Source organism: Eulemur rufifrons, chromosome 20 (genome assembly GCF_041146395.1).
Source record: "Eulemur rufifrons isolate Redbay chromosome 20, OSU_ERuf_1, whole genome shotgun sequence".
Taxonomy (NCBI): Eukaryota; Metazoa; Chordata; class Mammalia; order Primates; family Lemuridae; genus Eulemur; species Eulemur rufifrons.
This window is the reverse complement of record NC_091002.1, coordinates 41,890,933-41,913,680: the sequence shown is the minus strand read 5'-3', so window position 1 is coordinate 41,913,680 and position 22,748 is coordinate 41,890,933. Positions and strand designations below refer to the sequence as shown.

General features: G+C 50.9%; 1 protein-coding gene across 2 annotated transcripts in view; it reads right to left on the bottom strand.

The window, feature by feature from the left end:
* Positions 1–4,962: 4,962 nt before the first annotated feature.
* Positions 4,963–22,748, bottom strand: part of SLC9A8 (solute carrier family 9 member A8) — a 62,294-nt gene continuing 44,508 nt past the window's right edge. For both annotated transcript variants that reach the window (XM_069495640.1, XM_069495639.1), the window contains exons 11-16: positions 21,611–21,727; positions 18,759–18,841; positions 15,638–15,749; positions 10,186–10,406; positions 7,472–7,618; positions 4,963–6,605 (exon numbers count right to left, since the gene is read on the bottom strand). In XM_069495640.1, coding sequence (XP_069351741.1) covers positions 6,498–6,605; positions 7,472–7,618; positions 10,186–10,406; positions 15,638–15,749; positions 18,759–18,841; positions 21,611–21,727 — 788 coding nt within the window. In that variant the 3' untranslated portion in view covers positions 4,963–6,497. The remainder of the gene's footprint in view (positions 6,606–7,471; positions 7,619–10,185; positions 10,407–15,637; positions 15,750–18,758; positions 18,842–21,610; positions 21,728–22,748) is intronic.

The following is a 22,748-nucleotide window of genomic DNA, read 5'->3' as shown; positions in this document are numbered from 1 at the left end:
CTTGCTCCATTGCTCGGGCTGGAATACAGCAGTGTGATCATAGCTCCCTGCAGCCTCCAACTCCTGGGCTCGAGTGATCCTCCTGCCTCGGCCTCCCAAAGTGCTGGGGTTACAGGATTGAGCCACCTCACCTGACCAAAACTCTTTCATTATTGGCCAATATTCTATAGTTATATATCTGCTAACTCCCTACTGATGGGCAGAGAGATTGTTTTTAATTTTTCCTAATTATAGATATTGCCAGGATGACCATTCTTGAAGGCAAATTTTTGTGCACATCCATTTTGTCCTATAAGTGGGATTGCTGGGACATTTTCAGGCTTTTAATAGGTGTCACCACATTGGCCTCTGGAAAGTCTGAGCCAGCTGGCCCTCCCACCAGTAGTTATGAGTGTGCGCTTCATCTCTGCCACAAAGTAAACCAGCTACATTTTTTCTGGCCTTTCTTTTTTTGGTAAGCAAAGACTTATTTTCTTCCCCATTGACGTCAGAGCGCTAGGCGGCAGCTGCCTGTGTGCTCAAAGGGTTCCTGGTCCCTCCTATCCCCGGTGCCAGGCTGGTCCCATCTGATGCTAAGACCCCCAGGTTTGCCAGGTGGCCTCCCTGGGCAGTGGGGGTGTGGCTGATGCCTGCCTGCTGTCCTGCAGGTCCCTAAGTATTCCCAGAGGACCCCCACTTACCAGGCACTTACTGTCACCTGGGGCCCCAAAATGCCGCATTGGCCCTGACCCCACTGCCCTGCATGTCTCCCGGACCTTCTCTAGGCCAGAGGCAGAGGGCTGCGTCCCTTAGGGGCAGGGGGCTGCCTCCCAGAGGCGATGGGCCCCCTCTAGGCCGGCCTCACCTCGCCTTAGCGCCCCTGTGGAATGAGTGGGGGGTTGTGAGCCCCCAACTCTGTGTGGGACCCTGCCCCTTCCCCAGCTGTCTGGCCTCTAAGGAGAATTTTGTTTTAAGGAGAGTATTTCTCACCTCAGTTGCTCCCCTCCACCCTGAGAGCTTTTTCTAGTGAAGTGCGAGTGAGAAACACGCAGTGGCTCCGTGGGACCCAGCCCAGCCCCACCTGACCGGCGACTCACGTTGCTGCCGCTGCCTGCTCAGTGACGCCCCCTCGCCGGCAGGGCGGCAAGCGGAGTCCTCCACACTCCTGTGGGGTCTCCCTGACACTGAGGCCACGTGGCAGTTACCACTTGTCATCACTCCTGCAGTTTTTGTCATGGTAGAGAATCAGTTCTCTGAACCTGGGTATTCATCAAAAGTGGGCAAAGGGGAGCCCGCTGAGGCCTCGCCCCACCCCGGGGCGGGCGACGCCCAGGACTGGCAGGGACTAGACCGGCTCTTGCCTCCTGGCTGGGGCAGGACAGCTTCTCCTGCCTGGTTTCCTCTTACATTATGTGCATTTTTGGTTTGTGCCTGTTACCATAAGCAGCTTTGGATGCCTTCTGGAAGTACGTCGGGGTAAAAATAAACTCATGCCCCAGGCGTCCCACACATAACGTCACCTATCAGAGGTGTGGACGGCCCCCAGCTCCTGTAGCAGTGCCAGTTCAATCAAAGACATTCTCAGCCAGGTGAGGTGGCTCACACCTGCAACCCCAGCACTCTGGGAGGCTGAAGTGGGAGCACAGCTTGAGGCCAGGAGTTCAAGACTGACTGGGCAACATGCAAGACCCTGTCTGTACAATAAAATAAGATTAGCCAGTCGTGGTGGTGCACGCCTGTAGTCCCAGCTACTCAGGAGGCTGAGGCAGGAGGATCGCTTGAGCCCAGGAGTTCAAGGCTGCAGTGAGCTATGATGACTGCACTCCAGCCTGGGCAACAGAGAGAAACCTGTCTCAAAAAAAAAAAAAAAAGAAAGAAAAGTTCCCCCTTTCACCATCAGACAGAGGCCCCGCCCGGGACTGATCCGTGATCCCAGGTGGCCCTGCCGACTGGCCTAGGAGAACTGGACCATCGTGCCCAGAGGAAGGGCTCACTGCACCCGTGAGGAAAAGGAGTAGGCCCGGCTGGGGGCTGAGCCCACCTGCCCGGCCTCCTGTGCTCCTCACCGAGAGCCAGAAGCAGGACCCAGCCCCAGGCCCGCCTGACCCAAAGCCACGCTCCTAACCACGGCACTTCAAGGGCTGCTGGCCCAGAGGGGCTGGGAGGCCGGTGACAGAGTCGAGGTGGGAGTGTGGGACCCGTGCATTTGCAAAGCCACCTGAACATGAACACAGAAACCAGCTCTGATTCAGCAGTACCCACTTTTATTTCTAAACAAGCATCCAGCATCCAGTGACGTGACTGTTGCCCATCCATTCTGGAATCCTCTGAGTGAGATAACAGACGCAGGGGCCCATCTCTGACCCACCTTCCCTCCCCACCCACAGCCCCCCAAGAGCACCCAATCACTTCTCAGGAGCCAGGGCCCCAGCAATGCCTCTCACATCTCACTTGGGGGAGACAAAACAATAAGCCTGGCCTTCCTAATGGGCCTTAGGGCAAAACAAAAAACCAGTGCTTTTAAAAACCCTGCTTTTACAAACAAAACGAAAAAGAATACAACATTTTGATTAACCTTGCGAAAGTATCAAGCCTTTGCAGAAGCCCTGCTTGAAGAAAACGTTGACAGCCTTTGGTAGCAGCCACAGCCATCCCCACTGTCCACTGTGGAGTCCCCCCCACTCCTCCGCGTGCGACCTCGCAGGGGCTATGGGGCCTGCAGGGCTGGCAGGTGACTTTTGTTCTGACCACCAACGACCACCTTTGGTGCAGTCTCAGGGCCACAGGGCCCCCAGCCGCGCTCCCCTGAAGCCAGCCCAGCTGGCGCAGAGCAGCCTCCCTGGGGACTGTGTTGGCTGGGGTGGGACCGTGGGATGGTGGGTAGGGGATGTTAGAGTCTTCCTTCTTTTGTCACATGGCTGATGACATGAAGTCTCTGACATCTAACTGCATGTCTGAGAAGCCGCAGGAGCCTCACTGGAAGGGGGTGTGGCTCCGCATTCTGAACCTTTACTTCTGACTGCAGCGTTTTCATTTAAACACCTCCCCTAGGGCTCTGGAGACGGGTCCCCAGGAATGACTTCTCAGTGATTCTGGCTGCTGTATCGGGAGCGTTTCAGATCTGGTTTCCTACCCACCAACCAGCCGGGAGACATCTGCCAGTGTTTTGAAGAGGAGCGGGGAGGAACAATTTTCTCTTGTTTACATTTAAAATCCTAATCAAAGCAGATAACTAGATTCTTTCTCATACTGGAATCAGGGAGCAGAGAAGCCCAGAGCCACCCCGGGCCCCACCTGCACACTGGCCAGCCCCCTCCAAAGAAGTGGGGTCCCGGCTTTAGCCGCCCTGCTGAGGATTCTGCCAAGCGTGGGGGCCCCTGTGGGAACAGGGACTGGAGGCTTCATAAGGCCACACCTTGCTGATGGCACCTCTGACAAGGGTTTTGAGAAGGATCCCCGCTCACCCCTCTTTCAGCGTTCCATGGCCCACAAAGGAAACTGCGGGCAAATCAGGGCCTCTCTGGGCTGGCTCAGGGCTGTCCCTCGGCCTCCTGCCAGCCAGGCTGGGCCCAGCCAGCACTCTCACTGTGAAAAGGGTGGCTGCCCTGGGGCGCGAGGGCTTCAGTTCTGCCCTGGGCTGAGTGTCTGAGCCTCAGATGATGGAACTGAGCCCCCCTCAGCCTGGCCCGGGCCCAGCCCACTGCACAGCTTGATCTCGGTGGCCCTAGGAGCAGCCAGCTCCTTTCCCCAAAGGCCTCACAGCTCAAGTTGCAGGGGGTGTTTGTTCTGAGGGGTTGCAGAACGCATGCAGTTTATTCCAAGAAGTGGTCTGACATGGCAGAGCCTGCTGGGGAGCCCCAGTTCCCGGCGGAAGGGCCAGCTTCCCCACAGCGCCGCTCACCCTAAAGCACTTCCTCCTACGGGCTACGGCTCTCCTGTCCTGCGGCTTACACCTAAAAGGAAACACCTGTGCGGAAAGGTATAAACTGCATTTTTATATCTTCCATGCCTTTACTGCCCAAAGTAATTGTTGGGTATGTTAAAGGTAGACAGCAGCAATTTTTGATTCTCAGGAAAAAACATTTGAAAAAAATCCACCAGAAAAATAGACTCCCATGGCCTTTTACTTACACGGTGCTCTCTTAGGAGTGCTCTCCCTGGCTGCCAAACCCACATGCTGCCAGCAGGGGGCAGGCGAGGCTTGTGGGAGATCCAGGGGTAGCTGGCACCTCCCAGGAAATGTTTCCCACCCCCACCTGCAAACCTGGGCCCCTCCCTCAAGCCCCAAGTGCTCTCCTGCCACAGCACCATCAGCAAGGCGTGGCAGGTCTCCGCTGAAGGTGGGAGGCCCCGTGTGATGTGGTTGGGGCATCAGAGCCGGAGCGGTGACAAGGGGCAGTGTGAACTGAGATCTGACTCTTCATTGCTTAATCTGTGAATTTAAGATTAGAGAGAAAGAAAGAAAGAAAGAAATCCTGGCAAGTTACTGAGTTTGCAAAGCCACTTACATCTGTGAGATCAGACCCTGAGTTTCAGGAGAAGGTAAATGAGTTCTGAGCTGCGGTGTGAGAACAATCTGGTCTCAGATCCCTGGCCCCACCTGGCCACTCTCTCCAAGAGTCCACTCTTTCACCTCTTTTCCACTAAAAGGAAATGGTGGAGGCGAAAATTAAGCAAGGCATGGGCTCAAATTATGAGGTTATGATGAGAGATCATAAAAAGATCACATTTCAGCTCTAGTAAAAATTTACTCTTCATGCAATAAGAGCACATCACAGCTTCCTGCCCAACTGGCCTGCTCTGACAACTTTGGGGGCAAGGCAAGGTGTAGGGGTGGGACCTGGCCTCTCATGCCTGCCACGAATCCTGGAGGGTCCTGAGGTCAGCCCTTCCTAACATCCAGGGCCACGCTGCTGCCTGAGGCAGAAGCCATGGAAATGCGCCTGCTCCCAGCCCGGGGGAGGGGGGGGCGGTGGGGGGTGGTCCATGCTGGCCCACACATGAAACAAGGACACGCAAATGATGATTAGACCCCCCAAGTGTGCTGAGTTGCAGGACTCCAACTGGGACCCAGAACCACATGTGAAAGTTGTCAACGGCCCTCAGGTGGGCAGAGTTGAGCAGTTACGAGGCTTGTTAAAAGAGGTGAGGGGAGGATGTGAGTCGGTAACTCCTGCCAGCTCATCACGGCAGATGGCCGGGAGGTCGGAACGGAGCAACGCTGCTGGGTGAGTGTGCGCGCGCATCGGACGCCAGGCCGCTGGGGTCCCAAGCAGGGGTGGGAGGGGAGGAGGACCATGTGCTGCTGCTCTGGCCCTTGCCCCAGTGTGCTGGGGAGCTGGGCCCCTGGTGTGAGTGACAAAAGGGAGGAAACATGGTAGGGAACTGGGAGGGGGCAAGAGGATGAGCCCGGGTTAGCAGCGGAGAGCAGCGGGAAGCTGGTGAGCACACGGTGCGGAGCCTAGGGAAGGGGCTCTGGCGGGACGAACGAGGGCCACCGATGGGAGCTTGCATTCTATTTTACAGAACTGGGGCGCCGCGCTTCATGTAAAAACAAAATAAAAAAGAACCACTGAGTAGGGGAATGGCAGTGAGGGAGGAATCAGATGGCAGGAGGCGACTACTAGGCTCTCACTCTTTGTTGTGACGGTGCAGGAATTTAAACTGAATCAAGACGGAAGGTGCCAGGGGGCACAAACCCTGTACCTCTAGCTTTTCCCTCTAGAGGGCGCGCTGACCCCACAGACCAGGCTCACTCTCCCACCCCCACCCCCCAAAACCCAGGTTTGCAGCTTCCAGTGGGGCTCTAGAGAAGATACTAGAAGGTACCAGTGTAAACATTCAGAATATGCCCAGAGAAGGGCAGCAGCTGCCTGCCACCCAGGGAGACAGGCTGAGGTGCCAATCAGAGGTAAAGGAAAAAAGTCACTGGGTTTTTCTTTCTCGGGGAGTGCAGGAACTATCACAAAGGCGGTGTGAGGTTGTCAAGACTTCCGCGCCCTGCCACTCGGGTCAGAATTGCTGCTGCTGAGCCGGGGCACCTTGACTCCCGCCTGCCAGCACAGAGGCCCGCCCCAGCAGGGGCTGTGATGAAGGCAGTGGCTTGCAAATGGCACCAACTGCGAACAAGTGCTCCTCTCAGCAGGCTGGACAGCAGTCCTCCTCCTCCTCCAGGCAGGCACCCAGCTTGACAGACGACTGCTCACCTGGCTGCAGAAGCAGAGGTAAGTGTTCACCTAGGACAGGTGGTCACTCCGATCTGGGGGCTGAGAAGTAACACTGAGAGCAGAGAGGCTGGCTCAGTGAGGAGTGGGGAGATGACACGCGTTTCTGAAGCCAACTGGCTCCAAAGGCCTGCGAAGTTCCACGTTAAGAAGACTCCGCAGCTTCTACTTCACCCTGCTTGCTCATGTCCTGAAGAGGCTGCCAAATGCACGCACCTCCGGGAGGCCCCTGCTGGGTGTCTGCGGGCGGCAAACGCCCATCCTGCGTCCTGCTGCCCGGAGCCTGGGCACCCGTCACAGCAGCTCCTGCTCGTCGTCCTCGGAGCCGGAGGGGCCCTGGCGCACCTCCTCGTACCACTTGTTGGTGAGAGTTTTCATCTGGATGCGCCCATGGTGGAGGTCCTGGGGCAAGAGACACAACCAAGCCCCCGTCAGTGGGCCAGGGCCAGGGACGGAGGGGAGGCTGCTCTGGACCTGGTGTGTGGGGGCGCATGGGTGGCAGGGGCAACGGCCACAGGCAACTTCAAAGTGTTAACTGACTCAAGCTGGGATTTTTCTTTGTGTGGGTGGAGATAACAGTAGGGTCTTCCAGAAATGGGGGGAGGAGGCGGCAGGGTGGCGTGGTGTTAAGAGCCGTGGCCTCCGGAATCAGACCCACTGGGCTTTGCCCAGTACTGGCCTTGGGACCTTGGGGGCTCCTTCACCTCCCTGGCCCAGTCTCCTCAGCTGCATCTCCTGCATGGGCTGCGGAATGAAGGAGGCGCCCATGGAAGCGCTGGGCGCAGGGCCTGGCTCCCAGTGAGACCTCACACGCTGCCCGCCATGGTGCCAGCCCCAGGACGGACGACGGGGCTCAGGAACAAAGGGGGCAGCAGCCGGAAGACACCCCCACCCCAGGCCTGCTTCTGTAAGAGGCTAGCAGTGCCTGGAGGGAGGGAACAGGAGACCCGTGAGCCTTGGGCCCCTGCCTGAGGCCCCGGTAATGTCCAGAGTCCCTCAGCTCAGCCAGTAGCTGATTGATGTCCTGAGTCTGGAAAACCAAACTGCGTTAACAAGTCTATTATTAAACCAGCGCTAAATATGGCAGCGAAGGAAAAACGGAAGATGCCGAGCTCCACAAGCACATCCAGCCCGAGAACGGGGGCGGCGGCCTGCAGGCCCACGTGAGCCTTCCCGCCTCCCACTCCTCCTCCCCATCCTCGGCCACTGCAGTCCTGAGCGAGGAAGGCAAGGGGCCCCTGGAGAGTGTGGCGCGGCCCGTGTCCCACCTCCTGCGTCAGCCTCCGTGTGAAGAAGGGGTTCAGGTACTTGGCGTCCAGCCACATGAAGCCTTTGAGGTCCTGCCGCCTGATGTAGTGGGCTTCGTACTCCTCCTCGGTGAGCTCCGACAGGTGTTCAGACTCGATGGTGTTCCCCTGGGCAGGAGGAGACGCAGCCAGATGGCCGTCAGCTGGCACCACCAGGCTGGCCTCTTCCTGGAAGCCCCCATAACACCCAGGCCGCCTGTGTCCCCAACTCTAACTCCACCTTGTATCAGTGTGGCGTGACATGGGGGGCCCGGGTGGAGGGCGGGAAGGTTTGTAAGAACACAATGGATGCCAGGGACTCCACCTAGGACACCTAAATCAGAGGTCTGGGACACGGCTGGGGCTTATTTTATTTTATTATGTATTTATTATTTCTGAGGTCTGGGCAATGGGTGTATACCCACACCCAGACAGAGGGCTTCATTTTTAAACTCTTCAGGTGATGGGACGGTGCAGCCAGGGCTGGGACCCCCGCTCTGGGCTGCACCAGCAGACCGGACCAGGGAGGCTCCTTCCATGGCTTTGGCCTGTGGCCCCACCAGCTGTGGTTACGCTGTGGGCGGGCTCCTGCCAATCAAGGCAGCACAGGACAGGGATGAAAAGGACTCCCCGTGAAAAGTGACGGCTCAGGCCACCGGATCTCCACCCACGCGGGGTGACCAGAGGCAAATGGGATGGGAACGCAGGACGCTCACTGCTCTGCTAGAGGAACCGCAAGGAAGCCACAGTGAAGCGTGTTCTGCCACAGTCAGCTGGACCCCACCTGGACACCTGGCCCAGCGGAGCTGGCGCAGGTAGGGGGAGGAAGTGGAGGAAGGGCTGGAGGGGGAGGGGAGGGCTGTGAAGCCCCAAAGTACTGGGCGGGTCAGATCCACCTGCAGAGCTGCTGACTCAGGAAGTCTGGGGTGAGGCCCAGGAGTTAGCGTTTCTAACAAGGTAACAAGTTCCCTGTGATGCTGCTGCTCTAGGGACCCCACCGTGAGGACTCCTGGTGGAGAGTGTGGTGGTGAGAAGTGCAGGCTCTGGAGTCTGTGTGAGGGCAGCCGAGCGATTTGAATTCTCTGTGCCTCATCATTCTCATCTGCAAAATGGGTTGAACGACAGCACCTGTTTCCTGCAGGTTATAGAGACAACCTGGTCTCGATAGTCCAAGGAAAATGCAAGCACCCTGACTGGGCCACAGAAACATTCCGGAAACACAGCTCTTCTTCCTCTGAGGAGACATCCTGGTGTGCCTAGAGCCGTGGTTCACCAAGTGTGTTTGCAGGGTCAGTGGTGACGTGATGTGACGGCAGCACCTGGCAACTTGTTAGAAATGCAGATTCTTCTGGGCCCCACCCCAGACCTGAGGCCCATAGCCCGTGTGCGACAAGCCCTCCACCCATCATGATACCTACTAAAAGTTCCGAGAATCTACTGCTACAGCTCTTGGTAAAACAAACAGGGAGCCAGGTGCGGTGGCTCACGCCTATAACCCTAGCACTCTGGGAGGCCGACGTGGGAGGATCGCTTGAGCGCAGGAGTTCAAGACCAGCCTAAGCAAGACTGAGACCCCATCTCTACTAAAAAATAAAAAAATTAGCCGGGCATGGTGGTGGGCACCTGTAGTCCCAGCTACTCGGGAGGCTGAGGCAGGAGGATCCCTTGAGTCCAGGAGTTCAAGGTTGCAGTGAGCTATGATTGTGTCTCTGCACTCTACCCAGGGCAACAGAGAAACTGTTTCAAAAAAAAAAAAAAAAAAGCAAGCTAGTAGATTAGGGGTGAGGGAAGAAGGGCCTCTGAGTGTGAGAAAAGTTTTACAGAGCTCAGGACTGAGGCCATCTGGAACTTTCCTCCTAGCAGCACTGTACTGGCTGAAGGGCCCAGCATGGAGGCTGGAGGCTGAGGCCACGAAGCCCTGACTCTCCAGCACTGACAGTGGGTGGCCACGTGAGGGTTTCTGTACCTCTGATGACTGGTTAAAGGTGCTGACAGCCTCAAATAAGGGAACTAGAAAAAGATGCATTTCCAGAAATGCTTGGGGGTGGGGTGAGAGGCCAGAGCAGCCTGTGCGTCTGTCAGGGAGCCTGGCCCAGCACAGGGGCCTGTGGGGGCTTGAGGAAGCAGAGTGGGCCGGGGCACAGGAGCCTCGGCTGCCCCCGAGGCCAGGCCCCAGGCACTCCAGCCCCACGTCATGCCCTCCCCTATCCGTGGGGAGGGTGTCTCTCTCGTGGCCCTTGCAGCCACTGCGAGCCACTGCCTCAGGCCCCCAATAGGAGGTTTTCAGTAAGTGTTGGGGAGTGATGGGATTTTGCCACCTTCCAATCCCGCCCCGATGGGCGTCTCGGCTACTGGCAGGGCAGAGGCGCTGCTGGGAGTCTGACGCAGGCCCAGGCTCCTCCAGCGCCCCATGAAGCTTCAGAGAGGGGAGCAGACGGTGCCAGCCCGCAGCCTCTGTGCCTTCAGCAGGTCACGAGGTGGCAGACACCCCTCCCCAAAGAGCCATGCTTCAGAACTCGAGTTCCACCACCTCCCTCTCAGGTCGGGCAGCTGGTGCGTGTGCAACGTGTGTGTGTGTGTGTGTGTGTGTGTGTGTGTCTAGGCGTCCCCATCTCCCCGTTTCCTGGCAGTCAGCAGGGACCAGCCAGGAATGCAGGCCAGCCCTCTGCCCCGCCCCCAGTGCATCCCGCACTAACCATCTTCTCTGTCTTGCTGAGGTTGACGTCCTTCTTGCTCCTGCGGCGCGCCTTGGCGTCCTCAATGTCCACGAGGCGGATGAGGGGCATGGTGCTGCCGCCCAGCAGCAGGATGGTGAAGAGCACGATGATGATGGTGGTGGTGCCGATGAGCTGCCGCTTCTCCATGGGCTCCAGGTCCAGGTGCAGGCTCAGGGCATAGGGGATGGCCCCCCGCAGGCCTGGGGACAGTGCAGCGAGTAAGAGGAGAGACGGAGGAGGCAGAGCCTTTACGGGCCAGGGGATCAGGGCAGGCCAGGCCCCATGGCCAGCTGACCCTTCTAACAGACCCAGGGGAGAGGGGGCATTCGCTCTGGGTGGCTCTGGGGGTGAGAAGGTCAGGCTGCAGGGCAGGGGGAGCAGGCAGACTCACCTCCACGCCCACCTGGGCAGCTCACCAGGCGGCCTGTCCTGGCTGCAAAGCACCAGGTGTGCGTATGTGAGGATTTACCAAGCCTGACGCTTGCGTCTTAGAAGTCGCATGGCAGCTGCTGTGGGCCGAGCCCCCCTTCGCTAAGTGCTTGGCAAGTCCAGCTTCACTGCATTTTCCAGGAACCCCTTAAAGCAGGTGCTGCCACCCTCCACCACACACAGCAGGGGAACCGAGGCCAGGCCACACAGCCGACACAGGCAACAGCACAGAATGCAGTCTGTCCAGCGCCCCTCGTATCTGAAGATGCTGTCCCTGTGTGGTCCCCTGCTGGCACGAGCGGGGCTCTGGGCTGCTCTGGTGGTGCTGAAAGGCTGCTGGTTCCCCATGCGGCTGCTGGGGTGTGGCGGAGGGGCACGGACCAAACTGGAAAACAGCACCTCCCTCTGTGAGAAACCTCCTGGCTTCCCCGGTGCCATAGGAAGGGGGCAGGCAGTGCTGGCCCTGCCCTCGGGGGCTCCCAGAGCAGCTGGGAGGAGAGGGAGCAAACGAGGACTTGTGAGATGGCCTCGCAAGAAAAGGGAGGGGTGGGGCAGGGCAGCGCAGACAGTGCCAGGCCCTGACCCAGATGTCGAAGCTGAAGGCCTGCATCATAGTGAGGGGGACGGTTAGGCCGCTGCAGCAGGCCAGACCAAGAAGGGGAGACAGCGGGCAAAGAGAAGGGGATGGAATTCAGAGCGACATGGTGAGTGACAACTCAGCCTCTCCAAACCTCTCACAAGGGCTAGAGGATTAAGTGGCTTGGCACACGTACTGTGCTTAGAACAAGGCATGCCCCAGCAAACGCTCCGTCAAGCCAGCCCGCGTCGCAATTGCCATCGGTGTCTGCACCACATCCAAGCAGGCAGACACAGGAGTCTGCGTCCCAGAGGAAGGTCTGGGCCAGAGGGAACAGCTCTGGGATTGAGGGAACTAGATGGAAGTCAAGGCCACAGGACAGACGAGCTCACTCAGTGATGTGGGGAACACAAAACAGAAGCGGGGCTGGGGCCAAGTCTGGAGGGAAGCCAGTATTTGAGGGTTCAGTAAAGGAGGAAGAGGAGGAGGAGCCACACGGGAGCCTGAGGAGACCCCAGAGGGAAAGAAGGGAAACTAGGAGTGTGGCCCAGAGGCCAGGAGGAGAGGATGAAGGGTCTGCAGTCTGAAGGCAGGTGTGAAGATACATAATTTTTTTTTTTTTTAATTTGTTGAGACATGTTTTGTGGCCTAGGATGTGATCAATCTTAGAGAATGTTCCATGAGTTCATGAGAAGAACACATATTCAGTAGTTTTGGGGTAGAATGTTCTGTGAATGTCTGTTAGGCCCATTTGTTCTAAAGTCCTGTTTAAGTCCATTGTTTATTTTCTGTTTGGCTGCTGTTTATCAAGAAGGGTTTGCTTTATGAATCTGGGCGCACCTGTGTTAGGTGCATAGATATTTAGGACTGTTATGTTTTCTTGTTGAATATTTCCTTCACCATTACATAATGACCGTCTTTGTCTTTCTTTACTTTTGTTGATTTGAAGACTATGTTATCTGATATGAGAATGGCTACACCAGCTTTCTCTTGGTTTCCATTTGCATGGAATATTGTCTTCCATCCCTTCACCTTGAGTCTGAATGAGTCCATGTGGGTTAGATGTGTTTCCTAGAGACAGCAGATACGTGGCTTGTATTTTTCTTGTCCACTCAGCCAGCATAAGTCTCTTCAGTGGGGAGTTCAAGCCATTCACGTTTACTGAAAGAACTGGTAAGTGGGATGGATTTCTGTTCATCCTGTTGGGTAGAACCTTATTGCTTAGTTTTACCTGTTGAACCACTGTGGGATCTGGGCTCTGAACTTTTAGCTTTTGGAGGGTTCTGTGCTGGTGGGTGTCTATCGTGCTGATCAGTGTGCAACACAGATCTGAGTACTTCCTGCAGGGCAGGTCTCGTGTTCACAAATTCCCTCAGTGTTTGCTTGTCTGAAAAGGTCTTTATTTCTCCCTCAGAAAGAGACTTAGTTTTGCAGGATACAAAATTCTAGGCTGGCCATTATTCTCTTTGAGAAGACTGAGAATGGGGCCCCAGGCCCTTCTGGCTTGTTAGGTCTCAGCTGAGAAGTCTGCAGTTAGTCTGATGGGCTTTCCTTTGTAAGTTACCTGACACTTTCGCCTTACGGCTTGCAGGAGTTCCTCTTTCGTGTGTACTTTGGCCAGTCTGATGACTATGTGTCGTGGGAATCGCCTCTTGGTGATGAATCTCCCAGGAGTCCACTGCACTTCTGGTACCTGGATGTCAAGATTTCTGGTAAGACCTGGGAAATTCTCCTCAATTTTTCCCTCAAATAGGTTTTCCAGCCCTTGCGTATTTCCTTCTTCACCCTCAGGGATGCGTATAATTCTTAGTTAGGCCTCTTTACATAAGCCCATCTTTCTTGTAGGCTTTGTTCATTCCTCTTATTTCTCTGTTCTTTCTCTTTGACTGACTTGTTTAATTCAAAGGTGTTGTCTTCTAGTTCTGAGACTCCTTCTTCTGTCTGATCTAGCCTACTCTTAAGGCTTTCCACTGTGTTTTGTACTTCCTTGAATGAATTTTTCATTTCCAGAAACTCTGCTTGATGTTTTTAAAAAATTCCATTTGGTGAATTTTTCATGTATTTCCTGCATTGTTTTTGTGGTTTCTTTGGGTTGGGTTTCTATTTTATACTTCATTAAGCTTCCTTATAATTTATATTTGAAATTCTTATCAGTCATTTTTTTTTTTTTTTTTTTTTTGAGACAGAGTCTCACTCTGTTGCCCTGGCTAGAGTGCCGTGGTGTCAGCCTAGCTCATAGCAACCTCAAACTCCTGGGCTCAAGTGATCCTCCTGCCTCAGCCTCCTGAGTAGCTGGGACTACAGGCATGTGCCACTATGCCCGGCTAATTTTTTCTGTATATATTTTTTGTTTTTCATACAATTTCTTTCTATTTGTAGTAGAGATGGGGTCTCGCTCTTGCTCAGGCTGGTCTCGAACTCCGGACCTCGAGCGATCCTCCCACCTCAGCCTCCCAGAGTGCTAGGATTACAGGCGTGAGCCACTGCGCCTGGCCTCTGTCATTTCAATATTCTCATTTTGGTTGGTTTCCATTGTTTAGAGTTATTATTTTCTTTTGAGGGTGTCCTTTCACTCTGATTTTTCATGTATCTGGAGGTCTTTTGCTGATTCCTTCTCATCTGGAGCAGCTTTTTAATTGGTTAAGATTGAAGATTTATAGGTACTCTCATTGAGCTGTCTTTGGGAAGCCAACAGTGCCAAAATACCAAGTCTGGAAAGGCAAGAACTCAAATCACAGTCACCTTCAGTCTTTCACACTGCCCGTAGGGTCCCCTGTGATCTCTGAAGGCAGGTGTGGTGGGGAGGAGATGGGCTGGGACCAGGGTGGACCCACACCCTCCAGGTCTGGCAGCAGGAGGTTGCTGCCAACCTGGGCCAGGCCAATTCCAGCCCAGTGGACAAGAGGTGAAGAATAGAAAACCAGCGACAGACCACTCAAAGAAGTCCAACCACAAAAGGAGGTACAAAGTAGCTAGAGTGGACGTGGGGGTGGGATTTTGGTTGAGGTGGTTGTTTGCTGGGAAAGAGAATCTTTGACTGTTCAGTGATGATGGGGGGAGCTGGCAGGAGAGGCAGAGGTTGAAGACCCAGGAAGGGCAGGATGGAAATCCACGGAGGGAAGGCAACGGCCCTCACTCTTCACAGCATGCCCCCACATGCCCCATAAAAGTCTAGCATCATGGCCTCTCTCCCAAATAGCTCACATGACTTTACAAAATATCTGACACATTTATTTATTTATTTATTTTGAGACAGAGTCTCCCTCTGTTGCCCGGGCTAGAGTGCCGTGCCATCAGCCTAGCTCACAGCAACCTCAAACTCCTGGGCTCAAGCAATCCTCCTGCCTCAGCCTCCCGAGTAGCTGGGACTACAGCCATGCGCCACCATGCCTGGCTAATTTTTCTGTATATATATTTTTTAGCTGTCCATATAATTTCTTTCTATATTTAGTAGAGACAAGGTCTCGCTCTTGCTCAGGCTGGTGTTGAACTTCTGAGCTCAAGCGATCCTCCCGCCTCGGCCTCCCAGGGTGCTAGGATTACAGGCGTGAGCCACCGCGCCCGGCCCACATTTCTTAGATTTTCAAGACTTCGGGTCAACTATTATACTTTGTAGAGCCGTTTGCCTCACTGGCAAAAATGATTTAAGATAATGAGTTTCTCTCACTATATATAAATACATATGTATACACACACACATATACATATCAAAACCACATTTTTAAATATGGCCTTTTGAAAGAAGAGAAATCTGAGACAGATTTAAAGACATGCTGTTGGATAGAGAACGTTATAAAGCATGTTGCTATATCCTAACCCACACGGAAAATATTTTAATTATATTTAAACAAGAAAGCATAAAGAACTATATGTATTGCTCAAAAATAAATTTGAGCCAAAGATTTATGAAATCATTTCCACCCTTGAAAAAATGAATGAACAGAGGCTGAAACATTCAAATTAACCTATGAGAACTTTGTGACTAGGGGGGAAAAGATCCAAAACTAGCACGTAGTACAAAAAAGTTTCAGCTTTCACCCTTTTTATTTTGAGCCCATTAGAACTTCAGCCTAGGAAACGCACAGAGCTCAAGCACACACAGCTTACCCGGCTGCACTGTCCTGTCAAGGAAAGGGCGGACAGGAGGAAGGGCAAATCCTCCTCTGCCTCCAGTGGCCATGTGATGCTAAGTATGTCCTTTTGCCCCCTTCAAACCCAAGCTCCACCCCCTTCATAGCACCGTGGAGAGGGGAACATCTGGATGATAGTGGGTGCCTGCTAACTGGGAGCTTTCATTATTTTTGGCTTGTGAGGCAAATTCATTTTCAAAGGGCCCTTGGAGAGATACCCACATGTTCTCTCTGCCTCGTGTGTACTTTACAAAAGGCATTTTCCCTCTACCTGTCTATCCAAGATTTGACTTACCACTAAACCACATGATGAACATCATCTTCGGTGTGATTTTATGATCACGGAAGAAATTCAGGAGGTAGGAAAGAGGGAAAATGTTTACCGCTCTGCCAAACAGTACAAGCACCTGTTAACAGCAACAAACTAAGTTTTAGGCGAAAACGTCTGTTCTTCAAGCTGAAGCTTGTCAAAGCTAAGGCAGACCCGGCGGCACACCCACTGTAAGTGCAGCATTCCCCTCTGGGAAGACACGAACGACTCAACGCTCGGCAGAGACCTGGCACGGCTTGCTGCTGCAGCTGCCAGGTTCTGTGCGTCTGGGAGAGGATGCCGCTCTCAACATTGCCCTTCGGTAGCTGGAAGAGAGGACTAACGAGGTATCAGCAGGGGCTTCAGACAGCGGAACAACACTGACCGCCAAGAGGCCATGCAGAAGTATCCAGAGATTAATTTAGGGCAACCTGACTCCGGAGGCGCCCCACCGTGGGACAGGCCTGTGCTAATCCTTCCCACCAGGCCAGCTCTGGAGGGACAGACAAGGTGTTTCTGCCTCTCCTGCGGCGGCCCACTCCTCAGGGCAAGGAGGGCAGACTCTGAAGGGACTGCCTGTGCACGCCCTCCTGTGCACGCCCTCCTGTGCACGCCCTCCTGTGCACGCCCTCCTGGCGCCCTCTGCACCGGGAACTCGGAGGTAGGGTCTACGAGGAGGCCGGCCCAGGCAGGTGCTCGCCATGGCTTTTGGTTCCCAACCATCTCCAAAGGCATGTTAGTGTTTGTTCTACAAATCCACTCAGATAAGATTTAAATTTTATATAAAGCTATATTTTGTTAAGACTATTTATTACTTTCATTTCCTTCATCTTAGTTCTCACCATAACTAACTTGAAAAGGATGATATACACATGTACAATACATTCCTTAGGCTTTAAGTTTATTCTTTCAACAAGCATGAATTGAGTGCTTTAGGTGGCGTGCTTTGCATGGTTAAGTTTATAATTGCTCCCAGTCATTAAACATTTCTATGCGAGACAATGTGCTAAGCATTTGACGTGCACTATCTTGCTAAACTGAAATCCTTGCAAAGGTCTTATGAAGTAGGTATTATCGTCTCCACTTTACAGACAAGGTACCTGAGTCGTGGAGAGGTTAACTAACTGGTCCGACCTGACCAGGCAAGAAGTGGTGGACCCATATCTCCAGACCCCAAAGTCCATGTTCCTGATCACTAATTCGAGTCCAAAGGTGGGGACTAGAATCTACCTGACAGCACAGGCCGCCTCCACCAGCCCATGGTCCAGCCCGTGCCTGTGCGCTCAGGGGAGACTGAGTTATCACCCAGGACATCTTCTCATTTTCCTCCCAGCCAGCAGCTGGGACAGTCACCTCCTGTTTCACCCACTGAAATCCAATCTTCCATTCCTACACTTGCGTGTCAGCTTTAACCAAACGGGGCCCCTTTTCCCCAGTGACTGCACTAAAGACTATTATACTTCCTGTAAAAAGACTTTTGCTGCTATTCTGTCGTCCTGAAACCTGAGCTGGTGGACAGATAAACAGTGAGAAACAGCAACGAGCTCTTGTTGCTGAGAGTTGGAAAAACCCGGATTACAAGGAGAATATCCTTTTCCTTAGGCTTCCTTATCTTCTCTGTGTCTCGGTTTCCCCACAGGTCAAACAGGTAGGCCTTACCAGTTTGAGTTTGCACACTATAGGTGGCAATGCTAAAAAAAAAAAAAAAAAAAAAAAAAAAATGTTTGTCTTTCCTTCTTCTTCTTTTTTTTTTTTTTTTAACAGAGACACGGTGTTGAATTCCTGGCCTTAAGCGATCCTCTTGCCTCAGCCTCCTATGTGGTTGGGATTACAGGTAAGAGCCACCGCTCGGCCAAAAGTTTGCCTTTTAATAGCTACGCTTTGTTAAGTGGAGTTGGCAATAAAAATTAACTGAAGATGAATTATGATAATTCAACAATAAGGCGTGTTTCTTAAGTATCTTACTTAAATTAACAGAGGATCTAAAATGACATCAAAGAAATCAAATTAGGGATTAGAATATGACTCAGCAGCAGGGCCTAGGAGAGATGAGCTCAAGCTATAGGAATAAAGACAGGAGGAAGAGCACAGACGAGGGACCTGGGGACACTCAGCTAAATGTCCAAGTGTTAGGGGACATTAATGTTACTCTGATCAGATGACTGAGGGAGCTGGACCTTTCTTTTAAACGCTAAACATTGATTTTTCTCCACTCCATTCCCCAAATGGATTTGATTCTGCTGCAAATGATTAAAAATCTCTTTTCCTTTTTTAAAGGTATATTTTTAACTTGTCTCCTACTGCCACTCCCAGTCCAATTATAACACTGTCTCCCAAATCTTCTTTTTTAAAATTAAAAAAAAATAATATATATATATATTTTTTTTTTGAGACAGGGTGTTGCTATGTCGCCCAGGCTGGAGTGCAGTGGCTATTCACAGGCATAATCACACACAGCTCACTATAGCCTTGAATTCCTGAACTCAGGCCTCAGCCTCTGAGTTGCTGGGACTACAGGCACACGCCACCACGCCCAGCTAGTTTCCCAGATCTCCTTGATCATAAGCATCACCTGGATAATTCCTCTGGCTGCCTCTCCAGGGGAGGTAAGGGCCTGGTAATCTTTACTTTAAACAAGTGTCCAAGGTCATGCTTATGAATAGACAAATTTGAAGAAAACTGCATTAAGAAGTACATTATAAATTATCCAAAAAAAGTAGAAAAGAATGTTCTGTAACCACTGTGAACACTTTCTCTATACACATTTTTACATCATTATGATCAATTACATATTCAATTTTGTTTTTACCACCTAACCAAAAAAACCCAAAAAAACAAATAACTTGCACTTTTTAAAGGAGACCATAATATTCAAGGCCACTAAACATTTTAAAACAAGCAGAAGTCCTTTTCCAGGGATATTCACTCACCTAATTCCACCCTTCCCCCCGCCTTTTGTATTTTTTTTAACAAAAGAAACCTTAAACAAAAGAGTGTCTATGTAGCTGTTGACTTTGAACAGTTAACAGTTACATAAATGAATCCAGAATATGTGGTTATTGATTTAAAAATAAGTAATTAAATAAAAAACAAGGAAAATACTTACTATGCACCAGATGACAAAGGAAATTTCAAACTTGTGAGGGAAACTAAAAATGGACAGGCCAAGAAATGCAAACACACATGTTTCTGAAACAAACCAAAGAGTGAGTTATTCAGTCCCTACCATTTTCTTGCAATATAATATTAAATTGTTAAGCAAGCAAACATTCAGAAGTCAGATCTAATGTAACTTTGCTTATTTTCTGGAAAATCCTACAACCAACATCTTGGTCAAACTTGTACTTAGATTCTCTCTCATTCTTTCCTATATTGCACAAGCAACATGTCCCTGCTGTTAATATTCAGAAGTTTCCTAATATAATGAGTCAACTGTTAAATATTTTTGCAAATAAACACTATCCCACCCAGGGAAGATGATAAACATATAAATCTGTCTGTTTGCTCAACACTGTCATTAGCAAGGATCCGGACAGCAGCAAAGTGGCAAAAATTCAGAGCAAATGACTGCAGACACCACATGACAAGTGTGAAAGGGCCCTTTTTAACTTCCCTGCCAGAGCTGGACAAGGCCAAATGACTGACTTAACAGATTTAGCCCCACAGGTTTAGAACATGGCTCACACCCAGCAGGATTTGCACAAGGAGATCCACTTCCAACTCTGCTCCACTGTGCAAGCCAAAAAAGGCCCAACTTTTTACTCTGTTGTACAAACATGTGCATTTTAAGGAAAAGCACTCATTTCTAACGCTGAGCTCCATGCTTAAACTGTTATGTCTCCCAGAATAGTCCAATAGAGAGACAAAGACTGTGTTAAAACAGTTGAACATCACAAAACAGTAAGGTTGTTTAAAAACATTTCAGCAATGTTTCTTCTTTAAACATGTATCCTTTTAAAAACAAGTCCACATGTTGGACAGTATACTCACCCTTCTCTTTCTTAAAATTTTTTCTTATCTATTAAATGTTTTGTGATCTTTCCAACCAGCACATTTAGAACACGTTCAGATCTACTTTATGTTTTTCCCTGGCAGCATAAATTCTAGTATATGGATATATTATAGTTAATTTAACCAATCCTCTGTGGACAGATATTTAGACTGTTTCTATTTCTGATAGCTACAATAAACACTCTGGTACACAGGCTAAATTCCAGATGGTTGAACCGCTGGGTCAAAGAGCATGTGCCTTTTAAATTTAGAAAGATGTTGCCAATGACCCTCCAAAAAAAGATGGCAGCAATGTACATGCCCATCCACAGGGCCTGGTTTCCACATACCCATGCCAGAAGTGGCCATTATGAAACTTAAAATTTGCCAATCTGATAGGTATAAAATAGGATTTGATGGATATTTTGCTTTATATTCCTTTAATTGGAAGGGTCAGGGTCAGAATCTGTAGCCCTGGCTTTCAGAGAAAGGTGCTATGGAAAAATTACCCACTGGCCCAGAAATAAAGAGACCTGGCTTCCAGACCCGCTTGTTGGCCATGAGACCATGGGCAAGTCACCTGACCACTTCTCACCGGAGCCTCCTTATCTGTGGAAGTCTCTGCATGGGCTGCCTCTGCCTCCTAACACACAACAGTATGGAATTAGCACTTCAAAATGACAAGCCTGGCTGGGGACGGTGCCTCACGCCTGTAATCCTGATGCTTTGGAAGGCCAAGGCAGAAGGATTGCTTGAGCCCAGGCGTTTGAGACCAGTCTGAGTAACACAGCAAGACCTCATCTCTACAAAAAAATTAAAAAAATATATTAGCCAGGTGTGTTGGTGCACACGTGTAGTCCCAGCTACTTGGAAGGGTGAGGCAGGAGGATCATTTGAGACCAGGAGTTTGAGGTTACAGTGACCTGTGATCAGACCACTGCACTCCAGCCTGGGAAACAGCAAGACTCTGTCTCAATTTGTAATTTTTTTTTTTTTTTTTTGGTCATGGGCTATCTACGGTCAAGGAAAAAAAAAAAGTATAGTTTTTAAAAAAGCAAAAAAACAAACTGACAAGCCCCCCTCAAAATACCAGGGGTGATGCTAATGATGACAGCTAGGGCTCAGCCTCTTGGGGACCAGCTTAAAGGGACAGAGTGAGAGTGTTCCTTCATTCCCAGGTATAAAGTGGGGGAGTGAGGATACACAGGTATGTCTGAGCATGGCAGGGAATGAGCTCAAATCGAAACTACTTAGAAGAAAGAGTCAGCTGGGCACAGTGCTCATGCCTGTAGTTCCAGCTACTCGGGAGGCTGAGGCAGGAGGACCGTGTGAGCCCAGGAGTTTGACACCAGCCTGGGCAACACAGTGAGATCCTGTCTCAGAAGAAAAAAGAAAAAAGGCATCATGGTCTATCCCAGCTCAACAAATGACATCTCCACTGCAAAATCTCCCCAAGTTATGTCCTTCATGATGCTCTTGTAAACAAAGGGCTCTATAGACAAGTTTGGGAAAGGCTATAACTATATTCCCCACTTAGAAATTTACAATATACGTTAGCTGAAAAGTCTTCCAGTTCATAAACTTGTTAAATTTTATTTAACCCAGGATTTCCTAAACTCTTTTTTGAGTATGGAGCCTTTTTCATCTAACTGTCATTAATATCCTTTCCAAGGGATACATTTTAAGAAATGTCACTTTAATACATTAAAAATAACACGCCTCAAATATTCGTAATTAGTAGTTCTCACTATTTTTGGTCTTAAAATTGTAGGCATCAAATGTTCTGTTCATTAGGTGTTTGGTTTACTTTATGGGATTTAAAAGCCAGAGGAACAAATAAAAGACATAGGCACACGGTACCTGGCTCTGAGGATTTGCCCTGCTGCCAGGGAAAATCTCAAGTGACCCCTAGAACAGGGAAAGGGAGAAGGATTTGCTCTGGGTAGGCCACACAGAGGCCGAACTCACCGCACAAGAAGGCCACAGTCCGCAGGGTTTGCTGCATGAGGATCTGGGTGACCGGGGAGAGGTTATGGTGGGTATAGTGCGACATCACGATGCCTGAGAACAAGATGGCCATGATGCCTAGAGACGGAGGGAAGGTCAAAGTGCACAGACATGAACAGAACAGAAAAGCATCTGCCACGTGATACCCAAATCAGATCTCTCACTTCCTACAAGTCCTTGGAGCCTAGAGTGTCAGGGGTTTTGAGTAAAAGAAAAAGAAAAAGAAAATAATACCTGAGGCCTCCCAAAGGCTTCAGAGAAATGCCAAGGGCCCCTTCTCTCTGGCAGCTTCATTACTAACTGAGTGACTTTGGGCCAAGTTACTTCCCCCGCCAGAGCCTGAGTTTTCTCCTCTGTACAGTGGAACTGATAGTGCCCACTCATGGAACTGTTAGGAGGGTGAGTGAAAACTAGCCATGCCAAGTGCCCATCACAGCACCAGGGCTTAAATGGTGTGAGCTGTCACTGTCACCTAAGGATAGAGTCGGCCCTCCGCACCCACAGAAGCGGAGCCTGCCGATACGGAGGGCTGACTGCACTATGCCATTTTATATAAAGGACTTGGGCACCCATGGATTTGGTATCTAGGGGGCCTGGAGCTGAGCCCCTGTGGATGCTAAGGGATGATTATATAAGGGGGGCAAGTAGGGGCCTGGGGGGGGGCAGGTGAGCCACTCAGGGGGACAGAAAGGGAGCCTAAGAATCTGGGTGGATTCTGATTGAATTTTTAATTATTTTTCCTTAATTTTGGATTTTCCCATAATTATCATACATTACTGTTATAATATAAACAGGTTATTTTAAAAGGTAATATATCTTTTCTTCAGCTCTCCATGAGTCTACAACCTTCTCTGCTTACTCAGGATTTGAGTCTCAACATTTGTCCACTGCCCCTAAATCACTTTACACAGGTCTCTTCTCAGTAAATCCCCGTCTAGGCAGTCTCTATTTCATGTAAGGAAGTTGAGATTTTTAAAAAGTCATCAAATAAGCTGCCAAAATATGCTAATTGCAAGCCAAACTTCATAAGCAAAATTTTAACTCACTTCTGCCATTCTGTAGAAATGGGGCTTAACTGGCTAACTCTCCATTTATAATA